Source organism: Aspergillus oryzae, chromosome 3 (genome assembly GCF_000184455.2).
Source record: "Aspergillus oryzae RIB40 DNA, chromosome 3".
Classification (NCBI taxonomy): Eukaryota; Fungi; Ascomycota; class Eurotiomycetes; order Eurotiales; family Aspergillaceae; genus Aspergillus; species Aspergillus oryzae.
In genome coordinates, this window is record NC_036437.1 from 1,216,157 (window position 1) to 1,230,125 (window position 13,969).

At 51.5% G+C, this 13,969-nt stretch overlaps 5 protein-coding genes across 5 annotated transcripts; 2 read left to right on the top strand and 3 right to left on the bottom strand.

The window, feature by feature from the left end:
- Positions 1-294: 294 nt before the first annotated feature.
- On the bottom strand, positions 295-1,940 carry gel2 (1,3-beta-glucanosyltransferase gel2; the record flags this gene model as incomplete). The annotated part of the gene is made up of 3 exons (XM_001820966.3): positions 295-1,576; positions 1,698-1,828; positions 1,932-1,940. The coding sequence occupies 3 exons, from the start codon at positions 1,938-1,940 to the stop codon at positions 295-297; spliced, it is 1,422 nt and encodes a 473-aa protein (XP_001821018.1).
- Positions 1,941-3,125: 1,185 nt separating this feature from the next.
- On the bottom strand, positions 3,126-3,803 carry AO090023000476 (TOM complex receptor protein TOM20; the record flags this gene model as incomplete). The annotated part of the gene is made up of 3 exons (XM_001820967.3): positions 3,126-3,334; positions 3,428-3,673; positions 3,746-3,803. The coding sequence occupies 3 exons, from the start codon at positions 3,801-3,803 to the stop codon at positions 3,126-3,128; spliced, it is 513 nt and encodes a 170-aa protein (XP_001821019.1).
- A 309-nt stretch (positions 3,804-4,112) lies between these two features.
- Positions 4,113-6,302, top strand: AO090023000477 (exocyst subunit EXO84; the record flags this gene model as incomplete). Its single annotated transcript, XM_023235617.1, has 3 exons — positions 4,113-4,503; positions 4,573-5,890; positions 6,032-6,302. The coding sequence occupies 3 exons, from the start codon at positions 4,113-4,115 to the stop codon at positions 6,300-6,302; spliced, it is 1,980 nt and encodes a 659-aa protein (XP_023090622.1).
- Positions 6,303-6,578: 276 nt separating this feature from the next.
- On the bottom strand, positions 6,579-10,121 carry AO090023000478 (putative ABC transporter; the record flags this gene model as incomplete). The annotated part of the gene is made up of 3 exons (XM_023235618.1): positions 6,579-8,128; positions 8,186-8,851; positions 10,103-10,121. The coding sequence occupies 3 exons, from the start codon at positions 10,119-10,121 to the stop codon at positions 6,579-6,581; spliced, it is 2,235 nt and encodes a 744-aa protein (XP_023090623.1).
- Positions 10,122-10,645: 524 nt separating this feature from the next.
- On the top strand, positions 10,646-13,858 carry AO090023000479 (acyl-CoA synthetase; the record flags this gene model as incomplete). Its single annotated transcript, XM_023235619.1, has 4 exons — positions 10,646-10,653; positions 12,128-12,441; positions 12,493-13,637; positions 13,697-13,858. 4 exons carry the CDS (start codon positions 10,646-10,648, stop codon positions 13,856-13,858), a joined length of 1,629 nt encoding a protein of 542 aa, XP_023090624.1.
- Positions 13,859-13,969: the final 111 nt, after the last annotated feature.

The window sequence follows — 13,969 nt, forward strand, 5'->3', positions numbered from 1 at the left end:
TCTGTGGGGCAAATAACACTCTGTATGTGGTCGGTTCGTGTAAGTTGAATTAGTGGGATCATCAAGTTCCCTTCTTATGAGCATTCAATTAAACTTATAAAGAAACCATTCTACCGATGAGAAGCGAAAAGACTCCATTCTAAATAACATCTCCAGTGGGTCAATTGTCCCAGCTTCCCAGAACTGGTATCATAAACTTGCTGACCGTCCCAGAATCATCGCGATCACGAAAAGCAATACATGAGGTTAATTCAACGCACGCAGTGTGAAATATAACACAACGAAGTCAATTAATTACAGCACGGAGGCCGCGGCCACAACGGCACCGACCACCAGACCCATGAAGGAAGCGGTCATCTTGCCGGCTGCGTTGTCCTTGGTGTTGTCGGAGTCACTGCTGGAGCCGGAGCTGGAGCTTCCGGAGGTGCTGTTGCCGGGGGTGTTGGACTCACCGCTGGAAAGGGCCTTCAGCTGGACGCCGGTGACCTCCTTACCAGTGTGGTCGTAGATCTTCTGAGGGATAGCGGTCGTCGAGACATCGACCAGCTTACCGGTGTTGGCCTTGGACAGACCATTGTCGATCATGTCCTGGACCTTGGAGGGACGGGAGGGCAGGTCGAACTTGCTCAGGAAGGTACCGTTCTTGATCAGGTCAGAGCTGCACTTAGGGGCCGTAAAGGAAGTCTGGGTCGAGTTGGAGGCCTGGATGCGGTCCATGTCGAGCTTGGCGTACTGCTTCTGCAGGTTGTCATAGTCGACGAGCAAAGTGGCGGTGTCGCTGTCGTTGATCTTGACGAGACCGTAGTTGTTGGCCTCCTGGGTGTATTCGTAGACCAGACCACCGGAGAAGGCCTGGGTCATCTCCTCGCCGTAGATGGCCTGCACCTCGGTGAAGACACGAGGCGTGACTTCGTTGCAGCCGTACTCCGAGAAGAAGACGGGGATGGAGGCGTTCTTGAAGTCCTCGGTCAGGATGTCGTAACCGGCCTTCTTGTAGGACGAGTCACCACACCACGAGTAGGAGTTGAGACCGAAGAAGTCGGACTGGGAGCTTGGCTCATCCGAGTCCTCGCACATGAAGTAGTTCACAGTATCCATCAACCAGGGACGGATGTCAGCGGCGGAGTAACCAACAGGGATGGAGCGGTCGACGTTCTTCTTGATGTAGTCCTTCATGTCACGCTGGACGGCACGGATGTAAGCAGCAACCTCCTTGACACTCTGCTCGTTGATCACCTCGTTACCGGCGAAGAAACCGAGGGTGTTCGGGTAGTTCTTGAAGGCCTCGATAACACCGAAGACCTGTTCGTAGTAGACGGCGTTGTAGCTGCTCTTGGGAGCGGTACGGTCAATGTAGCTGCCGTACAGAGGGGAATTGACATCCAGGATCATGTAGATGCCGGCAGCGTTGAAAATGGAAGCACAGTCGTCATGGTTAAGGCTGGGCGACAAGTTGTAGACACGGATGGTGTTCACACCCAAGCGCTGCATGAGAGCGGCATCACGCAAGCATGCGTCCTTGTCGCTAAGAGGGTCCTTGTCCTTCGTGAAGCCGGAAGAACCGCCGGGTTGGTAACTGTAGATAAGACATGATGATCAACACCACCGCTTTCCCCACGAGGTAACGCGATCGAATATCATTGATATGAAGGCGATCATATAGCGTGAACAGATATAAGAACAGGACAGAAACGTACTCGACACCCAGGATCTGGAAACGATCACCGGTCTTGCTGTTGACAAAGTCCTTGCCCTTCACTTCGATGGTGGTGACGGCATTTGCAGTGGTCGCAAGAGCGCAAAGCGCAGCGAAAAGACGAGTGTACATCTATAGATTCGGCAGTTAGTCAGCTAACATTCCTTTTCGGGTAATCTGTGGATCTATATCGACGTGGATATCAAATTTTGGCATGGGAAGGAAGAGGACCGACCGAAGGCATTTTCTATATCTCTCTCGCTGGAAAAAACTAGTACAAAGAATCAAAGGATCGGACGGAGATGCTTCCACAGGAAGTTCCAAAGCAGAGGGTATGTATGACAAGTGAACGAATGACGAGCGCAAAGGCGCACAACGATGAGACAAACCCCGAGAGGGAAGTAGCGAGTGTGGGCAGAACAAAAACAGGACCGCAACGATGAATGAGTGGAAGGAGGGAGAGAGAGAGAGAAAGAGAGACCCGGCACAAGGCTTTTTGAATGAAAGAAAGGACGGAGTAAGAGCGAACCCTTGGCCCCCCTCCGAACCAACTGATGCCCAGCAATTTAGTTTCATTAAAGGGTATACTCCAGCACTATGAGACTCCACTCCCGGCTAGTACTTCACTAGAACCAATCCCCTTTACCGACAAGACCCTTGGCGCTGAGGGTCTTCAAAGGTTGAAACTGGGCGGTTTTAATTTGGTTTTTCATTAGTTCATTCCAACGGAGGCAATATCGGTAGATAGCTTAGGTGAGACGGTTTCAGGCCATTACTTATCATAATAGCTTTGGATATGGACCATGGATAGCTTTGCAGATCGCCAAATCAGGAATAAATCATTTTTTGCATCTCAATCCACGTTGAATTGCTCACTGTTGATACACTACTGCCTCTCTAGAATACAGTCCCAAATGTGTTACCCGTCAGGAGAAGCACTTGGGGGAGAAGGAATAATTGGCGCCTGTAACCCAAGAATTGTCCATGTCCCAAGAAACCCCCAAGACTGGTGAAATAGGGGGTGAATAACCGAATGAGAAAAATGAGAAACAAAAAGTCATGGCGCCGAGAAATACCAAGAGAGTCCGCCACGCCGGCGGCCAAGACATGGGCAATGATGCAAATATACAGGGAACAAGGGAAAAGGTAACAAATAATAAGCGGAGAGGGTGAGAGTGCGACATCGCAAATCGAAAAAAAACGTCGAAAAGCATCGACCCTCTCAGAGATCGATCGGTCTTTTCGAATCAAATAGGGCCGCAAAAGCAAGAGAAAAAGGGTCCGGACCACGGCCCAGCGTGACCCGACGACCTGAGAAAGCCAGATCACAGGCCAAGCAAAGTTCTTATTTTATACGGAAGGGGGTTGGATGATTGACAATGCCGAGGGCGCGAGTCCGGATCCAATGGAATGCGTCACGTCTGTTCTTTTACTCGACACCATGGCTTGATTCAGCACTGCCACCTTCGCCAGTGAATGTGCCCAGCTTCAAAGCCGCGTCCATGGCGACCATCTCAGCCAGAATTTCCAAGACTTCCTTAGGGACAGTCTTGTCATATATCGAGATCAGATCCTTAGGTTGAGGGTAAACCTTAAGGGCCTTGTAGAAGCACAGGGCAGCTTCAACCTTGTCTGAGCCTAGGTTTGTATGTGAATCGCCGCTACTTTCAAGTGGAATTTCTTCTATTATTTTTTTGGGGGGTGGATAGCGTCACCGCAGCAGAAACATACCTTCAGCGCAGAGAGATTCTCCCCGGGCAACTTGGCCCATGAAGTAGGCCTCCTTCTCTTCAAGATCGGTCGGGAAACCCTCATCCTGAGCCTGCTGGACAGACTTCTTGATGGATTCCCGTTCCTGGGCTCCTTGAGCCTCGGCTTCCTCCTTCACAGCTCTCGCCAGACGACGGTTGTTTCTCTTCAAGGATTTGCGGAACTCGGGGTCGGTCTGTCTCTTGTGGTCAAAGTAAATGGCATAAGCTGTATCCCGAGGAAGAAAAGATTGATTAGTTTGGTTTTCGCGACTGGTTAAGATTGATGTTGTGTTCTTACCCAACAGGCCGGTAAGGACCGTGCCAGCCGAAGCAGCGACCAAAGTTGACGTCCTCATGGTGTCACGGGAGATAGTATGTAATTATTTATTAAAGAAGGATAAAAGAAAGCACAGAGGTAGAATAAGTCCAGTGCCTCAGGCGAGTCCGACCGAACCGGGGAAAGGGATGTTTATTTGGTCTATGGGGACGAGACTGGGGAAGTGACGCTTTTCTCATGTTCTGACAATTTTGAAGGCGGAGGATCATTGTTCTTCCGCCTCGGGGTTTCTGTCCCGCTCGGGGGGGGGAATTCAAGCAAGCTCCGTCGTCATTCCTCTTCCTCATGAATCTGAAGCGTTCCCTCCTGGCTTCGTGATCCAGACAAGATGGAAAGCCGCGGATTGACCCTCCGCAGCAAGTCCCGCCGTGCCCGGCCCCAGATCAGTGCGCCAAAACCGATATCCGGGCCTCTCCCTCCTGGTAGTAAGGCCGTCGACCCGAGAACCGCTACGTCAAGTTCCACTTCACGCGAACGTGCTCCTCAAAAAGATGCGACCTCCGATTTGGTGAAGAGGAGATATTCCACCCGGTTTAATCAAGCTCCCGATCTTGACTCCGCAAATGCGCCCCCGGTGCCCGGGGTGCCTAAAGTTCCGACTCAGTATACGGCGCTAAGTCCCCCTCAGTCGACCAGCAGACGGCCCTCGACAGAGGCCTCAGGGCCACCACAAGTGGATCTCAATGCTTTGCGGGACCCTAGTCTACCGGTAGATAGATGTAAGTTTCACAGTCATGAATCCTCCGTAGACATAGGTATAGTCTTGCTAACCTGGTGTGTACTATCAGATGTCGCCAACCTCCTTGCCAATGCAACCGAGGAAGAGATCGAAGAGTACCAGAGAAGCTTGAAAAAAGTCAAGAATAGGACATCCACCGACCTCCAGCAGAATGTCTATCAGAATCGCACGCAATTCATCAAGATCAGTAAAGAAGCGGAGAAACTCAAGGGAGAGATGCGCACTCTCCGCACTCTCATGGCAGAGCTCACAACAGCTTTGGGACAAACAGCGACCGTTGGCAACACTCAAAACCCCATGTCCCCGACGTTAGACGAGCGCATAACCAAGCGAAACAATCGCAGTTCCGTTGCCAATCTGGAGAGCATGTGGAACGTTCAGCTGCAAACACTATGGAAGACTGTCGAAGGTTCGCAGAAGTTCCTACCGGTGGTGCCAGGTCGGCACATCGTGTTGGAGACGGGAAACTGGGTCGAGCTGGACTCTGCGACTTGGAAGCCTCGGCGGCCGGTTCACATCGTGCTTCTCAACGACCACCTGCTTGTGGCGGCTAAAAAGCGAAAGCGTGTTGATCAGAGCAACCCTAATCACCAGGGCCCAGTGCCTACCAAGCTCGTGGCGGAGGAGTGCTGGCCCCTGGAAGATGTCGACATGATTGACCTCGGTGCCAATCTTGGCCCGGGGGTTTCCCGTGAAGAAGCCGAAGACCGGGGTATCATGAACGCCGTGAGTGTCCGCGTGGGCTCCAAACCCTTCACCTATCGCCACGATAAGCGAAACGGCTCCGCCAAGATCGACCTTCTTGCGACATTCCGGAAAACCGTGGAAGACCTTCGCCGGACGCTGCGCTCCGAAACGGAGACCGCAGGCAAGAGCGAGTCATTCGGGTATCTGGGAGTAAGACAGTCATCATACTCCATGGTAAAACCCGATTTCAGCGCATTGGAAACCCAACGCGAAACACCCGAAGTTCGCATTGACGTAGACGGAAAGCAACAAAACCTACGATGGGTCGAGGGCCAGATAGACGAACTAGACATTGATATCGCGCTCCAGCGCTTCGAAGAAGCCGTCTCAAACATTGAGCGGCTGCGGAAACTCGCCAAAGGACTCAAAGGCAACTCGGTCGCGCAGGACGTGATCAATTCTAAAGTGGACGAGCGAGCCGCCAAATTGGCAGGGGTTCTGTCGCGATCCTTAGTCGACACGCCCTCATTTTTAAACGCCACCAAGACCAAGGTCTCCTGGCTGACCCGCTTGGGTTTCGAAAATCAAGCCCGGGAGACCTATTTGAAATGCCGATCCGATGTGATCACTAAACGAATCAGGCAAGTTCCATCCCCTTACAACAAACGGGCCAAAGCACAGTAAATAATAACCCAAAACAGAGCCTGCGTCTTCGAAGGCGACCTCCCTCTATACATCTTCCAAATATCCTACGTCTACTTCACCCTCATCAAAAACACTGTCAGCATCTACCAACAATGTTTCCCAGCGATCATGACCAGCGCCTGCATCAAATGGTCCAAACACCACCTAGACGGATTCAATGCCCTCCTCACACGCCAGCTAAGCAGCGTCCAGCGCGGCACGACTGTCTGGCAGAAGTGCATCGACATCGTGCACGAACATGCTAACCTACTCACGGAAGTCGGGATTGACTTCACTGACCTCGTAGCCAAGGGACTGGAACTGAACGAGGGAGAGAAAGTGGAAAAGCCGAAGATGACTCGCTCGGAGACGCTGATCTCGGGATTGGCGGATGCGGCGAAGGCTTAATTGCTGCTGCTTGCTTGGGATGCCTGCATGTATGATGATAATAGTGGCTTGTTTGAACTATATATCCTTCTTGTTCTTAGATAGTTTTTGTTCTGAGTGAGCGTCGTTGATCGAATGCTACTGTTGTTGGATATAATTTGGTCCAAGGCTAGAGTAATCGCCAAATCTGTGTTCGTGGGTGAGACGGATAAGCTTTTATCTTACACAACACTATATATATACACTTCTAGGGTACACAGCCAAACACATCACTTCTAATAGTGATTAGTCTAAACTCTACCCAACAGAATACCACTCGTAAACCTTTTCATCCTGATTTACGCTCTCCTCATCTTCACCCAACCGCTTCCCACGCTTCGACCGCATGGCCCCGCGGGCCTTAAACTCAGAAGGCGGCAACCACGCATGCTCCCAAGTACTCGGCTCATTCAACGTCTTCTTATACTTCACTTGCCCGAAGCGGAAATCCAGCGGCTCAGAACCCTCCACGCTCTCCGAGGGCAAACGCATGTAGTAGCGCACGCTGTCGGGGATTTCCTCCCTGTTGTGGCTGATCATGATGAGGGCCTGGTTGTCGGACAGACCGAGGTGGCGAACGTTCGACTCATCAGTGTTGTAGCCGCGCAGCCAGTCCTCTTTGAGGCGGCTGCCGGAGCGGCGGGTGGCCGAGGAAGCGCGATTGCGGGAGTATTCGCCAGCTTCGAGGAAGTGGATGCATTTGTCGCGCATAGAGGCGGGCATGCCGGAGAAGGCTTCGTCGAGGATGACGATGTCCGGTTTGTGGACGAGCGCGCGGATGAAGAGGACGACGCGTTGTTGGGCGGTGTTGAGTTGGCCGAAGAGGGTGGAGTCCGCGTATTCAACGTCGAACTCGATTGGAGAGAATATGGGGCTGGCGCCTCGGACGAAGGCGATCCTGGGGAAATGTTCTCTGTTTTCAACCGACACTCTTGGGGGTTCCTCCTTGGTGGTGACGGCGGCGTCGGGGTCGAGCTCGGCCTTGAAGTAGCGGAGGGCAGCGCTCACGTCGAGGTCACGGTCGTGGTCCAGGGTGGGTTTCGAGAGGAAAGTTTCTGCGTAAGCTGATTCCACGGCCTGGCGGATAGTGAGTTGTCGCGGGAAGAATGCGTGGATTTCTGGTGAGGAGTGGCCGAGGCGGGATTGGAGTTCGAAGATGGAGATGCCCGGTTGCCCTGGCTCGGGCAGGCGGGAACGGCCGAAGAGCTTGATGGGCAAGGCGTATGCTTGGGGGTGGTCTGAGGTGATCAGGGAGAGAAGGGTCGTCTTCCCGGATCCATTGGCTCCCAGGATCGCCCACCGCTGTCCACGACGGACGGTCCAGTGGAGGCCGTCCTTTTCCTCCCCGTTGACTCTTTGTGTCCATCCGCCCAGGACAACCTTCTCGCCATATTGCACGCGGACTCCCTCCATTTCGATGACTGGCTCGCCTCCCTTGACGGCAGGCAGGGCTAATCCACTGGTCCTGGTTGACAGTAACTGAAGGTCCCAGAGCAGCTGACGGTCCAGATGACCAGCTTCCATGGCGCTCTTTGCCTCACGGAAAATCGCTTTCTCCTCTTCGGTGTGAGATGCAACCTCTCGGCCGCGGTTGACGACTCGTTTCCAAACATTGAACACCGTGTTCGCTTCGGCCCGCTGACCTTGGAATAATATTCGATTGTTATTTCCTAGGACCACCAGATGCGTGATCCAGTCAGGGATAGTATCCTGCGGTCGTAAGGCGAGGATTAATCTGGGGTCCGATTTATCTGCTAGGCGCTGGAGAAGGCCAGAGATGCTTCTTGTGGTAGCGGGGTCAAGGCCCACTAGAAGTTGTTAGCAATATAATCGTATCCTGGCCTGAGAGAGTGAGAGTTACTCACTGAAAGGATCATCTAGCAGCAGCAGTTCCGGCTTGCTGAGTAGTGCCTTTGCGATCCGCGTACGTCTTGTCTGACCATTGCTTAGGTTTGCGACGGGCATGTCCAGGAGCTCTCCCAGTCGCAGGTCGGTGATGACCTGGTTGAGCAGCTTTTCATCTCGTAACTTTCCGCCTTCCTCTCCTTCTAGAGGGTTCAAGGAAGTTTGGCCCTTAAGGTACTGAAGCACCGACCAGTCTGTCTCTTCCCGAAGACTCTCATAGCGAGCACTCAAATAGGCCCCGCGGGTACCACCAATCGCTCCCGACCCTTCGCCACTAAACCCGATATATTGTACAGCGTTTCCAACGAACCGTAGCCGAGGGTCCTTCTTCGCAATCTCGTCTGTGAGGAGGTAGGGGTAGGAGCGAGCCGTCGGCGGGAGACAGACATACTGGCCGCGGAGAATCTCGAGCAGTTGTGTTCTCCCCGAACTACCGATCACGGCCCAGTGTTGCAGCGATTGATCTCCATTGTTTTCGGCTGATGTTGCCTGATCGGCGGGTAGAACGAAATTGAAGTTGGCAAAGAGAGGCGGGTTCTGGTTGTTGGTGGCATCGTCTGGACTAGGATAGTTCTGATAGAAGGTTCCGTCTTGGATGCGAATCAGTGGCGGTGTCAATGACGACACTGCGCGAGTTGTGCGCAGCAGACTCGTAGGTCGCCAGAGCAACCTCGTCCGCAATGCAGGTCCTCGTAGCATCATGATTTCCGCCTGGTGTCTTCTTCCATCCAGACCGATTGGCGATTATTTGAATTTCCAATGCTGCCCCAGCATTCGCGGAGTTTGTCTTCAACTCCGAGGATCACGTGCCTTGCATAGTAGTTTGCCAATGACGCAATGCACTTGAGATAACCTTTTAAGATCAAAAAGTAAGCAAAGCATTATTTCTCTCGGAAGGTCGCATATGTTAAACTCTATACCTCGTAATAGATATCTGGATATAGGCAGTGCTGTCCGGAGTAGTCACTCGACTCCGATTGGAGTATACTTACCTTTGACCAGATCTTCGGCCGTGATTGCCGTATTAGGAAGTGAAATTGGATGTCGATCTATAGCTGTACATACGAGTATATGAAGTGTTCTGTATCAATCTTTTCGCAGTTCGAATAATTAAACCCTTCAGTTCTAGCGCGACGAAGAGTAGTAGTTATTTAAAGTATCTGTATACCACTAACCACTCCGCCATTCTTGGATCAGACCTCAGACACTTTACCATGTTCCCGCGATATATATACATTATAGTGTTCCGGCCCGAAACGCCACGGGCCATGGCAGTACTAGATGGGGTGCAAATATCTAAAATGGCAGGCCCAAATATTAACCCAGAAACCCTTCCCTGAGAACTTCCCCTGGGTTGACTTGAATATATTAGCCATGGGTGTGAATTTTCGCATAGAGTGACAGAGAGGCAGTATACTTACTGGCGTTTGTTTACCCGGAATTTAACCAAACATCTCGCAACCCGTTTCAAGATCCGATATTCCCCACTGCGGACATGCCGAAATCCATTCTCGGCTGTTGATCTCTTTATTTCCGAAGCTCTTCAAGTTGTAACACTACAAGGCACATTTTTCAGTAGTATTGACGTGAATTACTGTGGACTTGGTTGCACAGTCAACAATAGCAATGTTGGGACAGGGATGTAATACCCCGACTAAGCATAGACTGATCATAGAAAGTCACGCGCATTAAGATAACCATCTAAGTACAAATATCTGACCACAATCAACATGATAGTAGATTTACTGCTACGGCCAACATTGTATCGGAAAGTATTATTTCCATCACAGGCATGCTCAGGCTTCCAGTGCCCTCATCCTTCTCCTTCACAATACTCGACAAGGAGTCCGATTCATCCAACGGCAGCAGATACAAACAGTGAGTCTCCCCTCTCATAGTGACCAAGTCCATATAGCATGTGCGCTGACACTAGATAGATTTCAATATTGACTCACATTCTTATACAAATGGTCGATGGCTGCGTCATGACAAGTTACAGCGCGAGTCGCGCTACATCAAAATTTGACTTCGATGCCCTCTGCCGACGGGTCCTGGAGCTAACTCCCGAAGCCGACGTTATCACTGCCTGTCAGAAGATCGAAGGCGGTTTCAATAGGGTCTTCATCTTCCACTTGAACAATGCCAAGCGCATCGTGGCGAGACTCCCATTTACCTTGGCTGGTCCGGCGAGACTCACAACGGCCTCGGAGGTAGCCACTGTCAAGTACTGTGAGTGAGACGGGATAAGCTGACCCAATGCTATGGCTCACTGGTTAATCATCCATCTTAGTGCAAACAAAAACTAGGGTTCCTATCCCTGCGATCGTAGACTGGAGTGATAATGCCACAGATGACTGTAATCTAGTCGGTAGCGAGTACATTATCATGGAGCATGCCGACGGTGTCCAGTTGCACCAGAAATGGCAGAGTCTGGCTGGTGATCAGAAGATCCGATGCATTCAAGGTATCTACGAGAGCCTAAAAGAGATGGTTGATCTAGAGTTTCCATCTTTCGGAAGCCTGTACTACGCAAATGGTCCGCCAGATCCTGACAATAGGCGACCTTTAGACAGAAACTTCTGCATCGGGCCCCATTGCGGACCTCGGTATTGGGATTGTAACGTTGGAGAACAGAGATACTATGATATTGTGAGACCGAATCATGGGCCTTGTATGCTGCTTGAAAAACTTGTGATCATTCGACCCAGTCGCTTACGACAAACAGGGTCTATTATTGTCGAATTCTCTGAGGGCCTTATCGATGCCGGTCTGTCAAGGTTATCTCCCACTGACCCTGACGCTGGAAGCAGACCTTCATACCATGGGGCAATCCAAGCACATAAGAATCTCCTTGGACACGCTCGGAAAGTACTAAAGCAGATGTCAGCAGATCCTCGTATCCAGGGCGCTGTCACACCCTTGCTATTTCATCCAGATCTACATAAAAGAAACATATTCGTTTCAGAAGATGACCCTTCCATTGTCTCAGGCATCATCGACTGGCAAGCAGCCAGTATCGAGCCACCATGGTGGTATGCAGATGAGGTGCCTGATTTTGCTATGCTTACTGAACCTGGATCAAATCTATGCCTGCAAGCGTTTGAGGCATGCACTCAGTTTCTGACACCCAGGTTAGCTGGTTCAAGACTGATGAACGACAATCTCTTCCGGCCGTTTCGCTATAGCGACAGGACATGGAAGGATGGCGCAGTAGCACTACGAGACGATCTGGTTGCGACAGCTCAAGATTGGGAAGAGCTGGGATTCGCAGGGCAATGTGCGTACCCCTTACCGACACCTAAGAAATTGGCTAGGCATAAGAAAGAATTCAAGCTTTTTGTGGCGGCTCATGATCTGAAACGCGATTTGGCAAGCTTGCTCGACACTGCTACTGATGGGTGGATGCCCGCTGAACAATTAGAAACGACTACGCAGACCAACAAGGAGATGTTTAGAGGGATGCTGCACGAGGTTTTGATTAATGAGGATATGGAGGACGAGCCAGTGACGGATGAAGCGGTCCTTAGGTCTATTTGGCCTTTTGATCTTGATCAATAAGGTTGCGAGTAAACACAGTAAACCTGCGGGTTATCCGGAATCAGGGGTATTCGTCTTATCTTAAGTCCGACGGCGCGATAACGATCGGCAAAGTTTCCCCCCGCATAAATGCCGACAGCTGACCTCATGCTATAACTGCATTCCAATTGACCTTCACTTGGTCTCACCTTTCACTGAATGTTCTGGAGCATCGCATAGTCCCCTACTTTCTTCTGCCTACCCTGTTTTGCTTTTTAAAGCCAAAATGGGTGTCCTAAGTGAACCAAGCAACGGGTATACAAGCCGGACCTCCGTTCTCGGCCCCTCACCCCATCGCAACCCACATCTAACACCTCTCTGCGCAGTGTAAACCCGCAAACGCAATCCCCCGAATTAGCATCCATTCCATCCCTCCCACTCTTTCTCGCAGCCAAAAATCATGCGCAAACAAATCCCGAAAAGATTGCCGTCATCGACACAACCAAGAACCAACAATTCACCTTCGGCCAACTCCTCGCCGACACCGCAGCACTAAAGAAACAGATCCTCGAGCAATTGAAGCTCACAGAAACAGGGGACTTACAAGAAAGGCGCATAGCCTTCCTCACACCGAATGGATACGATTACGTCGTTACACAATGGGCCATTTGGGCAGCGGGCGGAGTTACTGTACCACTCTGTATGTGTCGCAAACACTCTAGCTGACACACTAGCTAACTGATAATGCAAGGCACGACGCACCCAGTGAAAGAACTACTATACACAATCGGCGACTCGGATCCGTCGCTGATCATCCTGCATCCAAGCTTCGTGCACTTCGAAACACCCCTGCGGGAGGGGACAAAGAATAGTATCCCTTTCATGGATCAAGATCCGTTTACGCAGAGTGTCGCGCCGACGGCTGTCCAATTGCCGCTGTTTAACTCCCAATGTCCGCTGGATAGGCGCGCCTTGATGATCTATACGTCGGGTACGACTTCTAGTCCGAAGGGCTGTGTTACGACGCATAAGAACATTACGTTTCAGGCGGAGTGCCTAGTTAAGGCGTGGAAATATGCACCCTCGGATCACCTGATTCATGTCTTGCCGCTGCATCATGTGCATGGGATTATTAATGGCCTGACGGCCAGTTTCCTAAGTGGTGTTACCGTTGAGATGCATCCGAAGTTCGATCCCAAGGTCATCTGGTCTCGCTGGCAGGATCGAGGTTCCTCGACCATGTTCATGGCTGTGCCGACTATCTATTCCCGCCTTGTTGACTACTTCGAGACTCATATCCGCGGAACAGAGCAGGAATCCGCGGCGCGGGACGGAGCTCGCGCTCTGCGACTTGTTGTTAGCGGTTCTGCGGCGCTACCCACACCTATTAAGGCGAAGTTCGCAGAGATCACCGGCCAGACGCTCCTCGAGCGCTATGGGATGACTGAGATCGGCATGGCAATTAGCTGCGGACTGGAGGTCGAGAAGCGTATCGACGGGAGTGTCGGGTGGCCGCTTCCCGGCGTTCAGGTACGACTAACCGAGAAGGAAACCGGACAGGTTGTTGAATCGGTGGATGAAGACGGCCAGATTGAGATCAAGGGAGACAACGTTTTCCTGGAGTACTGGCGTCGGCCTGAGGCCACGGTCAAGGAGTTCACCACGGACGGGTGGTTCAAGACCGGGGATGTCGCCAGACGGGATGCATCCGGCGCATACTTTATCCAAGGACGGGCATCCGTCGATCTGATCAAGTCAGGCGGGTACAAGATTTCTGCGTTGGAGGTGGAGCGGAAGATGTTGGGCCTCGACATTATTCAGGAAGTAGCGGTAGTCGGGCTCGCCGATGAGGAGTGGGGACAGCGAGTGGCTGCTGTGGTCAAACAACGCCCTGGAGTACGTCCACCGCACATCCTACATACAGTTCGAAAGTTCAATGCTAACTAACCCACCAGACCGAACCTCTCGAGCTCCAGAACCTCCGCACACAACTCAAGCAAGAAATGGCACCCTACAAGATCCCCACGGTGCTCAAGCTCGTCGACAACATCGAACGCAACGCAATGGGCAAGGTGAACAAGAAAACCATCATCCAGAAATACTGGCCCTCGGCCTAACAAACAGGGGGTATATACGGTTTAAATCCACGGGTACATACAAGAAAACCAACAACTCCACAGAATTAAACATTATCAAAAACCGCCCATTCATAACAAGAAGAAAATAAA